The sequence below is a fragment of the Triturus cristatus genome, chromosome 3_1 (assembly GCF_964204655.1).
Source record: "Triturus cristatus chromosome 3_1, aTriCri1.1, whole genome shotgun sequence".
In the NCBI taxonomy this organism is placed as follows: Eukaryota; Metazoa; Chordata; class Amphibia; order Caudata; family Salamandridae; genus Triturus; species Triturus cristatus.
Genome location: NC_140583.1, coordinates 366,735,163 through 366,749,657, shown reverse-complemented (window position 1 = coordinate 366,749,657; position 14,495 = coordinate 366,735,163). Strand labels below are relative to the sequence as shown.

General features: G+C 44.7%; 1 protein-coding gene across 2 annotated transcripts in view; it reads right to left on the bottom strand.

Annotated features, from left to right (window-relative positions):
- Positions 1–14,495, bottom strand: part of PRTG (protogenin) — a 230,503-nt gene that overhangs the window by 10,343 nt on the left and 205,665 nt on the right. For both annotated transcript variants that reach the window (XM_085644135.1, XM_085644136.1), the window contains 2 exons: positions 12,889–13,059; positions 869–1,051 (listed from right to left, as the gene is read on the bottom strand). In XM_085644135.1, the coding sequence (XP_085500261.1) occupies positions 869–1,051; positions 12,889–13,059 (354 nt within the window). The remainder of the gene's footprint in view (positions 1–868; positions 1,052–12,888; positions 13,060–14,495) is intronic.

Below are 14,495 nucleotides of genomic sequence, written 5' to 3'. Positions count from 1 at the left end.
AAGGCTTCAGTTTGACAAAAGAAATGGCGGATACTTAACTCACAGCCCCTGTTTTTTTTAATACTGACATTTTGATTACATTGATAAATGAAATAATTTAGTAGTACCCCTGGCTACGAAGAACTTTCCATGCAAAGCGGGCATTTTCATTTTGAAGCACACAAGTGACCATCCCAGCGCTGGATTAGGTAATGATTGGGTAAAAGTGAATAAATATGAGGGCTACTGTTGGCACTGGAAGAAGAGGCACAACCAAGAGCATTCAACCACTTAAGACACTTACTCTGTACAACGGCAAAAGACTGGCAGCAAGAAGAACCTCATATTATTAATGATACAAAATGGAAAATAAACTGGATAAAAATGCCATTACGAATCATCATGGATATGTTCTATAGGAATAATCCATGAATTAATATTTTTATTTGAAATGGAGAGTAATGTCTGGATAGCCTCCCCATAGATAGGCAATGGTTAGATGTCTCTTATAGTGGCCAATGGCTGGGTGTTCCTAGAGTGGGGCACTGGCTGGATTTCCCCAAAGGTGGGTAATGGCTGGATGTTCCCAAACTAGGGCAATTTATATCCCGAGAGGTAGCCAATGGCTACATGTTTCCAATGGTGACCAAAGACTATACGATCCATAAAATGGCAATGGCTTGATGTCCCCAGGAGAGTTTGGGAGGGGTATGCAATGGCTAGATATCTGTGGGGTTCAAGGGGGAAGTGGAGCGGGAAGTTGGGGAAGTGGAGCGGGAAGGTGGGCAATAGAGCTTGACATTGCAGTTATGTCTCATGAGGTACTTAAATGTCCATGACATCACTAACCTTCCTGCTTGCAAAATGCAGCAAGTATCTGTGCACTCACCTTCATTGTTAGCAGAATCTAACTGCTTTGACTTTTGGCTTATGTCTGATATTTCCCTGGTCAGGACGGGCAGTTCCACTGCGTTCGAAAAGGGTCCTTCTCCGACCTCATTGGAGGCTGAAATTTTGACAATGTAGATGTTTCCAGGCACCAAGTTTTCCAGTAAAGCCATGGATATTGCTCCTGAAAAAAGAAACATTAATGCATGAATAGCAACTGCACAACAGGCTATGTATCATACTCTTATAACTGTACAAGTGCATTAAGGTAAAACTTCTTTCTAATGAGCCTGCTGAACATTCCTGGCTCTACCAAGAGCCCAAAAATAATGTTCTTCGTGAGTGGTGCTATACACGTTGCTTACAGGTATAGGGCGTGGATATAGTTATAGGGCAAACAAGCAGAAGTATAGATAAGAGTTCCAGACTAAAAATTTGGACAAAGCCAATTATATGAACATAGCCCTAAAATATCCTCAGAGCCCTAGGTTGAAATGCAGACAGAACTTGGTATTTGGACAAGACTTTAGGATTTTGACTAAAGTTTTGAGACAAGTGTCCCAGAGGTATGACATAGCATTCAAGTCCTACTAGTGTGATAGAGCACCAGGAATGAAATGAAGGTGACAGAACCAAAGTAGTGATGGAACCCCTGACTACTGATCATCCGAACGTACTTGGAGAGTAACGTGGAGACGGAAACCCACTCTTCTGAGAGTGCTCCAAGGAAAGCACAGATTTCCTGATTGCACTGGATACATGCTTAGCAAGACTCCCAGGAGGTTTTACTTCGTCTTATGCATTCTTGCCTGATCCTGGGACCACTACCCTACCCGTTCTCATATTAAAGTCTGTGCGCTTTTTTTATTTTTATATTTTAGATATTTAGAAATCTGAGAAGATTAAAGGTTCAGTTCACACATTTTCAAAAACTCATCCTTCAAAAAACGTTAGCCCATTTATTTGCCACCTTGGCAAAAGTGGAACACGAACTACACCTAACTGATAAATTAGCAACATTTTTTGCTAGATAAAGTTGTGGGGCTACAGGAAGTAATTGCCTCTGAAGATGGCCTCTAACCAAATTAGCGGTATGCTTATCTTCAACCTCAACCTTATCTCCTTTTGCTTCCTTGACAGCTTGGGACTTGGCTGCTGACCCTTTTCTTTCCAATGAGTTAACTCATTTTTAATACCGAAGGTTTATCTGCTTATTTGATACTTAAAATTGTTTATTTACCCTTTGCACAAGAAACCAAACTTAGATACGAAAAAAACTAGATAGATTTTTACCTGAATATGGAGTGAGCCTTTTCCAGCTAATTTGTAAGAATGAGCAACTACTCTGTTGAGCATCAGATTCTGTTACAGACACTGTCAGTGTTTATGTCCAGGGACAGTCAATCGACTGGATCTGATCTTTTCTCTCAGACTACCTTCTGCTTCAACTTGACACCTACTCATCAGCACCACTATGGGATTCTTACCTTTTCTCTTATTTAACCTGTATCTTCTGCCAGTGGCCATTTGCTGCACGGACTAGGCTTTACATTTTAGGTATATGCCTATGAGAACCATATTCTTTTTAACACTCAGAACCAACAGGATCTGCAGTTCCACTCACTTTTGCATTGCTTAATGAGGTGCACTGATGGATAAGTACCAACTGACTTACGCTTAGCTCCTCAAAACCCAAGCTCTTAGTGACAGAAAATACTGCCCAAGACTAAAACTTCAGTCTATTGGTGTTTGTTCCACTCTAGTTTGTCTAGTTAGAAGGATGGCAGACCAGTTGGACAAAACTTTACTATCAGCTACGCAATTCTCTGACCATTCTGCTCTAAGTGCATTTTTAAGCGGAAATCAAAACACAATGGTCAATATATTCAAAGCTTTACAGCCTGTATTTTCTAGTTTGAAATATCTTACCACATCTCTACCAAAATGAGAAGCTTGCATGCACTAACCTTAAAAAAGATGTTTTAAATCAGCCTGACTAATGTATCCTGTTTACCTTTCTACTTCTCTCTAGCTAACACAATTCACTAAATATCTGCATTTGCAAAGTTTGTGGTCTTCATCTAACCTTCTCATCATGGTTCCTAGAGTGAGGAGCTCCGAGTAGTGTGATAGATCCTACATGCAGCAAGTTCCAAGGTTGTGGTAACTGCTCCTTTTAACACTCACGAAATAATCAGACCAATCATATGTCCCCCAGAAACTGCCAAGACCCCGCTGCCTGACACCTAATACAGCTTTTTTAGGTCTCGCCTGGCGTAAGCTGCGCAGACATGCGCAGTCTCGCTGGCCAGATTTAATGAGTTAGGGTAGATTTCACTAGCGGGGTTTACGCCCCGCCCCTCTTTTCCATTGGCTGGCGTCACCGTTTATGCTAAACGGTGGCCAGCCATTGGAAAAGAGCTTCCAGTAACCTACAGTTTTCTCTTTTAGAGCCGTCCCAGTTGGACTGGCTCGCTTGGTTTACATCTGTGGTAAAAGCTTTTCTTAGCTTTATGGGGCCATGTGTTTCAAACACATGGCCCCCTAAAGACAAGAAACCTTTCATGGAAGAAGGAAAGCTGGCCGCATGTTTATTTTTGCATCGTGCTTACAGTGACAGTGCGATGTAAAAATAAACAGTGGCTGACTGGCGAGCGCTTTTTTTGCGTGCGTTTTTTCCTTGTTTGCTATAAGCGTGAGGAGGTGTGTGCTGCTGTTTTATTTGTTTCTAGTCCAGTTCTTATTTGGTGCCATGGAAAGAACAGCCTGGATGAAAGCCGGGCGACGGGGCGCGCTTTTATCCTGCCCCCCCACATACACAGCTGCGGGCTTGGTGTGTTTCAGAGATGAGCGTATCAACAAGAGTGGTGGCACCGTGTCCGAGGCGCCCTTACTGCCCTGGTTCCCACTAGGGAGGGTGGCACGCTCGCGCTATCCGTTCGTTAAGCCCCGGGGGGTGCTAGTTTAGAAATAACCGAGAAGAGGACACTAACTAGTCTTGCTGGGTTTTAGCAGATCTGGTTATTTTGAATCTGCCCTGCCCGGTGTGCTAGTAGTGGGTCAGGTGAAGTGAGAGATGCCTAGGGCTCCTAGTCGGAGGGGTACCTCTGCTGACCCTGACCCCCCCACCCCCACTTCCGCTGACCTTGAGCCCCCTCACCCCGTGCAGGTCCACAGAGGAGACGAGTAGCCATGGTGAACCAAACATCACGGCGCACCCCTTAGAGATCACGAGATTCCCCACAGTTCAAACGTTCCAAAGGGGATTAAACTACTTGCATAGTCGCTGTTAACGATTAAGTGTGTAAATATTAGCGCACAGCGAGGATGAAAGCCTACCCGGAACACGGTGCTCTTACCATTGAAGTGCAAACAAAAGTTTGCAGGTAGGGGCAAACTGCAGTTCTCATTGAGCGAGGGCTGCACTGTCTTTGTCCTTCGGAAATATCCATTCACAGGCTCGGTTATTTTTCTCCTACCAACTGATGCGACTAGGATTCACCCTTTCCTTAAAGCTACCAGAGTCACAGTCCCATTCTCTGATCAGCAAAAGTGACATATATGAATGGAAACCTCCGTTTGTAACATGTAAAATGTCGAATACTAACAAAACAAGCATTGGCATAGCCAATAGGTCTCGCTTTTGGGACCTTATAAGTATTTAGTTATCCAGCACAATATCCTTGGTGCAACAACACCAACTGTTGCAAGGCTAAACACTTATAAGGTCCCAAAGGCGAGACCTATTGGCTATGCCAATGCTTGTCTTTGGAGAATAGTTTTTGTACCCATTAGCGCCAAGAGATCTTCCACTGAAGATGTGCGCTGTGTTTAGAAATAACCATACAGACAGATACATATTAGTTACACCCCCAACACTGACAAAACTAAAACCTTAGTAAGGTTACTGACTTAGTTGGTTTAGAATGGCATATCCTTAAGATTTCGATATTGTCACATAGGTAGTGACCAAAACCTGTGATACCAATAGAGCTATATGATATTAAAAGCCACATTCGATACTAAGAGAACTAAGTTATTAAGAGACTTCTAGCATAGCCCTAAAACTGGGGATAATGACAGAGTCCTCTACAAAGTGACAGACTCCTGGGAGAGTCACTGCTACCCGGACAAGGGGTGAGTCTCTAGATAAAATATAGGATGCTAAAAAGACTCACTGCTGTGTGAGATTGGTGGAGCCAAGTTGTAAAGCTGCAGGAATTAAAAGTGACAGGGCCCTATGAAAGTGAGAACACCTGTGAAGAAACAGGGTGTGTTATAAGGTGTGATTGTGCAACCTCACAGTGTGCTACCACTTACCAAACCCTTTAGAATCCTTAGGTTTCGTTTGTTAAACCTTTGGCCTAACCCTAGGTCGCTGTGGCTCTGAGCAGCAAGGCTTACACAAAGGAGCAGCTGTCAAGCATTCAAACAGCACCAATACGATTGGGGAAAAAAATTCAATGAGACGCAAAAGAAAACCAATTTATAAAAATATACTGGAATTGTATGCATTTTTAGACACCACAACGAAAAAGATCCACTAGAGAGTTCCAAAAATATAGACTTTACAAGTACAGCAAGACAAGTTATTTTATTCAACCACGAACAAGCATTGGCAAATTCAACTAATTTGACACTTAGAAACAATTTTACCACAAAGCTGAGGCTAGATGTAATGTGGTCTCTTTAGGCGACCAACTCAAGTAGGTCCTCAACCAGGTCCTCAGAACCAGTTACCTCAAAAAGTGAAGTAGTCTTCAGTCGGGTCCAGGCATATTTATACTTGGCTTTCCTATGCAACTGGTACTGATGCAAGGGATTAAGGATTGAGAAGATGCTCAAAGGACTCTGTGGATGGGATGGGGACAACGGGGGTTCTGCTGCGACTACTTATCGGTCCACGAAGGGGGTGAGGCAGTCTTGGTCATAGGGTCAACGTTCCTCAAAGTCCTCTCGGTGCTGGCAGGAGTCCAGTCACCACTGGACTACTGGTTGCCTAATCGCAATCACGGGCCAATCCTTCCTGGGGTTAATAACTTGTCCTCTGGGGGGACCCAGCTGCACTCCCAAAGACACTCACAGGCTCAGCAAACTTGGGTGCAACTTTGTGCATCGGGTTTTGGTCCCTTGTGCTGCCCGAGGCGGTTAAGGGCCGGTTGAAGACTTTGGGCTACCAACCTACCCCAGCAAGCTTCTCAGCTGACTGACCTTTGGAGTCTCTTGGCTTTGAATGGGCTCTGGAGATGTCCTCGAGCAGGACAAATCAGGCACAGTACCTCCACCAGGTTCAACAGGTGCAGTGCACTTCGGTGCAGCCTCTCTTCGCTGGTTCCACAGTAGGGGCGTCCTTTTTTGGTCCTTTGTCCAGTCGAGATCCGAGTTTGAGGTGCCCTACTTATGCTCAGATAATGCCCTTGGCAGGATGCGGTTGGTAGCCAATGGGCTACCAGGTACCATCTCACCTGATGACCACTTTCAACTTAATGCGGCATCTGGGCATCCCAGGATGCACCATTCAATCCACTTCCAATAAAGCAAGAACCCCTCTCCCGGCGTGTGGTGCTCCCTGGCCTAACCCTGAGGTGTGGCTACATGCCCCTGGAAAACCGGTTTGACAATTGTTTTCCCCTCACCTGTCCCAAGTGCAAGCCTATCTGTCTGAGCAATGGAGCAGCCCCTCTTCCATATGTTACCCATTTGCCCGTCAAAGGCAGTTTCTCCTTTGAAGCTCGCCTTTTGGGCCAACACCTGTGTGGCTTCCTACAGGAGGGAGATGACATCTCCTGCCAGAGAACACCCTTGTATGGACACAGAGTAATGAAGGTAAGAAAGTGACAACTTTGCTAAAGTTGTATACTACAACTTGTTACATTAACAAGGCTTAATGTAACGAATTGTTTGATACCTTGGATGATCCACTTTGGTCACACTGTTCCAGAGTTAGCACTGCCGAGGGGTCAGCGTGTAACTTTGCACTAGCCAATTAGGACACCAAGCTTTTCCACAGTAAAAACAACAGTTTCGTGTTTTTACTCAAAACATGCAAAGTTTCATACTCTGCCTGTGGAATATGTTGTTCCCGGGGTTGGGACTTAATAAGCCTGCCATAGGGATGGCTTGCACATATACCAGGGGGAAGTCGGACTTTGCCATTGCTTTAAATGGGAAAGTCGGGCTAGCAGTTAAACTGCTCTTCCAGCCTGCGAATGGCGGGCTGGGAGTCCCGTTTTACCTTGTGTTCCACCCTGGGTGGCACAACCAGTGCTGCAATTGCTAGTCGGACTCTCTAACTTACATACCCTGGGCACCATTTAATAGAGACTTACAGGTAAGCTAGCTCAGCCAATTGGGTATAAGCCAAAATATATCAGTTTACGGTCAAGGCACAGGCACGAGGTCTGGTTAGCAGGCATCAGTGCACTCGGAGTTCAAAAATCAGTAGCATTAGTCCAAAACTTGAGGATAGCCGAAAAGAGGACTTTCCTCACAGAGTCATAGAGGAAGAAAACGTCCCTAGATGAAGCACAGAGACCTAGAGAGCATGAGTCATTTGAGAGCAACAGAGGCTTGTGAGTCGGGTAACGGAGAAGCCATGGAACAGAGGAAGGCAGAGTTTCAGGGCCTCTGGATAGTTAAAGGTACTTAGGGGGCGGGGTAGCCTCAATTGTTTAGCCTGTAAACTTAGAGCAGTTAGGCAGAGAGGCCTTCCCTGCCCCCAGAGCTAGTTAAACTGTAATACGCGATGGCAGGGTGTAATGCCTTGCGCGGCACATAGACATTAGTCCAAGGCCCCCAAGTAACAGTAGAATAAAGCGGACATGTGCAGAAAGACAGCAATGCGTTCCTGTGAAATGCGCCTCTTAAATTGAAAGAAACACGTTTCAGGCGAACACGGTTTTAAAACTCCTGAAGCGCACCGGTTTCTTCATCAAGATACTGCATTCTTGGAGCACAGCACGAGTTATTAGTCCCTCCTGAAAAGTAATATTTACACCGCCAGCAGACAAAGGTCAGGCTCCAATATGGCAAGGCCTTTCTCAATGCCGCCTTTGAAACCCGCTGCCCGCAGCTCTGGATTTACAGCCGTCAAGATGTGTGAAGGCAGAAACCCTTCCCGAGAGGCGGGAGGAGCGCGGAGATGGCTCCTGCTGCAAACAAGCCCTGCTTGCGCAAACAGTCCCTCGTTTACCAGCCGCTTCGACGAACAAGAGAGCCCTCTGTTCCCGCTGCACGTGGAGACACCGCATCCGGGCCTCGCCTGAAGGGGTCCGGCTGAGGGCGCGCTCCGGGTGACGCACGTGCGCTCGGACAGGTTAGGGGCGGAGCCTTGGGAGCGGAAGATGCCATGTTCGATAGCTCCAGGATGCAGATGGGTTCGGAATCAACCACGAATACGGACAGTGTCCCCAGTGGGCACGGACCTTCACCAGGGGTGCCCAAGCACACGACACGCGGCACTGGTGTAGTCCAATTAGGCAACCAGTTACTCACTTTCAGGCGCTCGACTGCCCAAGCTACAGAAGATGAGCAGCCGCGGCTCACGCTAAGAGGCGGACATGGGTTAGAAGCTAGTATAGGGCGCGAAGTAGTAAATGGACAGCAAAACCAATGCCTTACTGGCCTTTATTTACAGGGAAGTAAAAATGGTGGTAAAAATTATATGGATATTAAAAGGTATCAGTTCCTTTTGGGGCCGAGGTATGGGCCCAAACACGTATATACTGTTTATGTTATGTTACTAGCATTTATGGATCGGAATCGGATTTCTGTGGTCTGTGTTACGAGTCCTTTTGACTGAAGACCTTGGGCAGTCAGTGATTAGGGCTTTTCCCTTGGAAGCGCATTTGCAAAGGGGGAGTTTAGGTGCAACAAGCCAACCTGTTTGCCTCTGGGATGGATCACTCACTAAGCTCACAACATAAGGCCTTTTCCTTAAAAGCCCAGGTTAATGCCATGTATCGCAGGGACTGACCCGGTCTGTATCTCAAGGATAGATGTGAATCATTATCCCCACCCGGTGCGATTGTGAGAATTTTACAATGTGCACACATAAACCTACCTACAAGTGCGAGAGAGAATTGGCGGAGATTTACTAAATATTTGAACACTGATGTCTACAAGCATGAGTACAACTGTTAAAAACATATGCCATGGTGTAAGCCAAGGCCCAGAACAAACTCTTACAACTGCATCCTTTATCATTCACACTGTGCTCCAAGTCTGTACAGATAGAAGCATTAGTTTGTCTTCACTGGATTTATACAAATAATAAATGGTTCATGTAGTTTGCTTTACATTGCTATAGTCGGTGACACGTCATTAGAGCAGCCCATCATTGGCGGCAGCATGTTCACCCGAATCTACTCCTCTGACTTCACTTTCCATTTCAGCCGCTCTGTTACAACACCTATGAGAGCATTTATGAGAATGTGAACGTAATTACTGTGAATGACTAGACTGTTCTTTCCACACCCCTAAGACACATCTATTTGAGACCTGCATAAGCCCTAATACTGGAGCATTCTTTGTAGCCGATAAATGGATCTGGCTCCGACTATAAACCCCCATGTTTGTATTTCTGTGCGTGAACACTAGTAGCATTGGGTCGCCGGTGTAAATTTATGTGCCTGAACGGAGACACAATGCTGGTACTTCTGTTGTCTGCAGACAGGCTGCAACATTACTTATGTGGGGTCAAAGAAACAAGACCAAATAATGTTGTGTACAGTGTAGAATATTCTTTGGTCCATCTTCTGATTGCCGTTATTGCAGAACATGCCCCTTCTCTGAAAGTCATTGCGCACAACTAAATGATTACACATTCTGCAAAGCCTGCAAACTATACAACTGACACTGAAGCCATCCAGAGAGCAGAAGCGCAGCCAGATCCTTCATAGTGCGTCTGTTAAAAAAAACTTGTCGCCCGACCCTTTTGGGCGGTGTTCTGCCTCAACTCGAGGCTTCTTAGAAGGGATGGTGTGTGTCTCCGCTACAGCTATACACACGCTCCTTGCCCCGGTCTTGATTTAAGGACCAAAAACCATAGAATCAATAGAAGTCTGCTGATCTTTGCACTCTGAGCCGAAACCGGAGGAGAAGATGGCCTAAGTGCTAGGAGTCAGCTGGTGGTGCGGATTGTTTGAAGGGCTGGCCTCCTTGCTTTCTTCATCGTTGAGGGAAAGACGTTCCCCCAAAATTGTCAGGAACATTGTTGGAAGCCTGTTGTCTTATGTTATGGTGTGCCTAGAGCCGCTGCCGTCAATATTGAAGGGATTTCTTTAAACGGAGGTCACGCAGGGCTCGCACGCAGTTTCGTTGTTATCAGGGCACATATAAAGGTTACACACCTGGTGGTGGTCAGTCCAAGAAAACTTTGTGTGAAACTGAAGACAGTTCTAAAAGGGTATCCGTTCCATCACTCTTTGTACATTCTCCACTTTAAAGTTGTTGAATACGAGGGGGCATGGGCTCGAATTAGGTACAGGCCTAGCCGGTTCAGGAGCCGATGGCGGATCGGTCTCTGGGAGATGTTGTTTCAGAAGAAGGATAATGATTACTGCTTTTTTCAAATATGAAAGTCAAATAGACCAAGTGGGCTTGAACAGAGCAGTAGAGTCTAACTGGGAGGCCTGGCCATACACATCCAAACCCTATGACAAAAAAAAAAAGCAAGGAGTTTGATGCCCATTCACATTGCCAACTAAGGGAGGAGTCACCATACACTGCGTGACTCGAAAGACTTCTTTGAAGAAAAACAACTTACAGATGTCTTATCCCAACACTAGAAGGTAGGAGTATGCACAATGTGGTGCTACAGTAATACATGTAACAAACATTTATTTCTATTTGAAAACATTGGTGTTTCAGTTTAAATCCACACTTTAGAAGTAGCCGATATGTCTGGTAGAGGAAAAGATGTATGCTTGTAGTAAATGGCTTCTTCAGCAATGATGGCTTTTATAGACCTTCTGCTCCAAAAGCAGTTTTCTGTTTCTCCCTTTCAAATTTACAACATTCTCACCCTCAGTGAGTGGAATGTTCTAAAAGCATTTTACTCTTTATGCCTTGAGCTGTACTGGTTGTTAAAGGCCTTGAGCTGTACTGGTTGTTAGAGGCCCTCTCCCTATAGATCCTCGCTTACGGCTCATGCATACAAGTCGGGTTCAGCTGGTATAGTCGTCGGTAGCAGGCTAATGATGTATTAAGTAGGCTGGATTGCAGTGCTTAATGTGTACCAATGGTTGTAGGCGGTGGGCACCAATCATTTTTGGGGACTGGGGCTTATATTTCATCTCAGACCTTGACTCAGTGCAGGAAAGAGGCATAAAATAAAGAAAAAAGGAGAAAAGGAAGTATGAGAAAGCAATGGCTACGGGAAAAAGCAGGCATGAAAAGGAACCTGCAAGGTTAAAACTAAAGAAACAGGAATTGTGGAGAGCTGGAAATAAGGGCACGAGGAGGAATAACGACTAGGCTGGATTGTAATTCGGCTAACCCACATTTGAAAGGGTCAACAGCAGGCTCACAAGAAAAATTGTGCCCCTGCACTTATTTTTCATTAAGCATTAAAAAATTGCTCATTATTTCTCACATTGTGATCTTTATCCTGAGAAGAAAGTAAAAGCTTCATTTTCCAAACTCCTACTTGAAAGTGACGCAATTAGATATTTAGTATACATTCATCCAGACAGTTGGCCATATATTAGGCTCTGGAAGACAAGCGATGGACCATACGTGTGTTCTTTAAAATGTACAAACTGTTAAATATACACCCTGCACCTGGCTTAATGGGCAGTACTAAGGCGTGTTGCGCTCCTACTAATTACAAACACACTAATGCTTTAGCTCTCGACCCTCCCCTCAATTAATGTGTCAATAAGAGGTTCCCTGTGATGAAAACACTCTACAAAGGCATGTACCACCTCTGCTTAAAATATGCACGTTCTACAGTCCTCCTGAGCAGTTCGCAACAAGATACCTCCCAATATATTCCCAACAGCTGGATCACGTGTCTTTTTGACATAACCTTTGGCATGGTAGAGCCCTAGCCATAAACCTGTCAGGCTGCCAGAATTTTTCCATGACCTTTGCCCAATGAAATACAGGCCAAACTACAGGAATAGCGATTGCGATGCTTATTGGCTTTCAATAAATCGAGACTGATAGCTTTCCATCTGTCGCCTGCTGGGCCATCCTGCTTTGGAGCCCATAAAACGAGAAGGTTCGTGGCATGCAGAACGGCCCAGTTTACCATCTCTTCCTCCGTGAAACGGGCCACCGAGGGGCCAGCGTCAACGCGTCTGCATATTTCTGGGCTCGTCGCCCTCGCTGTGATATGCATCATGCGATATGGCTAACGCTCCCGTGCTGCTGTCTGACACAGATCGAAATTAAAGAAATTCAAAAAGTTATTTCTAGAAATGTGCAGCTTAAAATGAATGTAGATTAACTGAAATAGATTTGCTGCCACCACACACACTGAATTGCCAGGTTCTTTTGTTTTCAGAAAGGGCTGGGAGACCTATACATTTTTTGCTTTAAAGTAAATTGGTGGGCTGGGGTGGTGGGGCGAGGGGGAGTCAGGGTGATGAGACACCATAATATTATGTATCTATAATTTGCATGGCTTGCTTTTTTCATATCGTGCTCTGGGTATCGGGTTAAGTGGTGGCGGTTCTAATTGTTTGCAGATTTGCAGGCTTGTGCACATGGTATGGGTCCACTCAATGGAATTTAATAATATTTTGGTGCACATTAAATAAAGATCATTATTAAAACTCTTTAACTTGCCTACTCTAAATGCAGAAGCCAAAGGTAATGTGATTTTCTTTAAGACGTAAATTACTAAGTGTAAAATGAACACCAATTCTAATCAGTTGAATGGTTGATATTTTGCATTTTTTTATATCCCACTTTCAAGCGGATTGCAGTAAATGTGCTGGATGATTGCCTCGAATACTCCTTTCGACTCATAATGCTTTACTTTGGCTTGAGCGTAATTCAACTATCTGAACTTACCATCTATATGAAGCACTTGCCACTCTCCACCGAGCCATGCTTTCTTGGACGCATATAAAATTGTGTAGCTGGTTACAGACATTTCCAGGCCTTCTGGAGGCTTCCAAGAGACGAGTGCAGTGCCCTCCTCGATCAAAGTCACCTTCACGGCCATTGGAGGGCTTCTTGGAGCTACGGGAACACACAAGGAGAAAACTTTACAAATCAAATCCTTTGAAAATCCTGGACATAATGATTCATAGTCTTAAGAAGTAACGAGACCCTTATCGCTAACACATTGTTAACATTTTATTTAAATTTTTTGATTCACTACCAACTATACAGCGTTTCTGTGGCAACTGGGGGATGCCTGTGCAATAACCATACAGCCACGCCCTTGGGTCTGGGACCCTGGTCATTGACATTTAGATTAAATAATATTTTCGGTGTCTAGAATAAACAACCCTGTGATTTACTGACATGTCGAGGATAAAAGACTGCTTAAGAAGAACGCAGAGTTATGAGAGTTAAAGAAAAGCCTTACACGAGTAGAGAACCTTGTATTAGATTAGTCTTGAATCACTACCATGAGTAACATATTTATGTAGTATGCGTCTGTGGTGCATGTTGGAGGACACTCTAGCAAATATAATACCAAATCACGGTGAGGTAGCCACTGTAATTTACAGACAGCACATTTTTGATTGAAATACCCACCAAATCTGCGCACAGTTTTCATGCTAAAATAATATCGCGCACAACTGAGAACGAAGACTTGCTTCAGGGAATATATAGATCATTTGAGCATCACCAAGTAAAGTGTATTGGTCTGTTTTGACCCTGTTAAAATATTGATTTCCATCAGAATTAAAAAAGTGGCTAATTTGTGCTTTCCTTGCTGCTGATGTATTTTGAAATATTTGTACAGTTCATTTACAGGTATTTAAATGTTGTGTGCGCAATATCCTACAGCACTTCCTTTCACACTCTCCGTATTCCAGCAAATTAGTCACACAGTTCATTTTACACAATCCTATCACTATGCAGTCAGATAGAAAAAGGAAACCAATATCCACCACCAATATCCCTTTTAAAAGAATAAGCAGCTACGTGTGAGAAGATACAGCCCGAGATTAGATCCCTGCCTTTCAAAGCATTGCAAATGCGACAATCTTTATTGCTCATTCACTTTCTGAACTCCAGCATGGTTATTCTGGGGGTGCTGCAGCACCCCCTGCACCCGTATTTCCAGGGCCTAAACTCTCTTTTTGTGGATATGTACAAAGCCACGTCGACCTGCCAAGCCTGATGAAGGCCCGCCTGGACATGGGGACCCAGTGGCCATCGCAGGCCCTTTGGTGCTCTTCTTAACCCCCCACTTGCCCGCGAAGATAGCCCAGGAAGACGCCCTTTGAATAGACTATACTCCCCCTGGATTGTAGAGGTGGCAGTCCCGTGCCTGAGCATCGGGTTTCACTTCTTTAATCCCCCTTTCACTTCTGAAGAAGTTCTCTGCATTTGAGAAAAAAAAGAAGTCTCACAGGGTGCTGTTGTGGGTCACCTGGCCCTGGCGAGGAGAGGCTCAGCTGTATATGCTAAAACGAGATGGAAATGGCAACCAAGAGTCT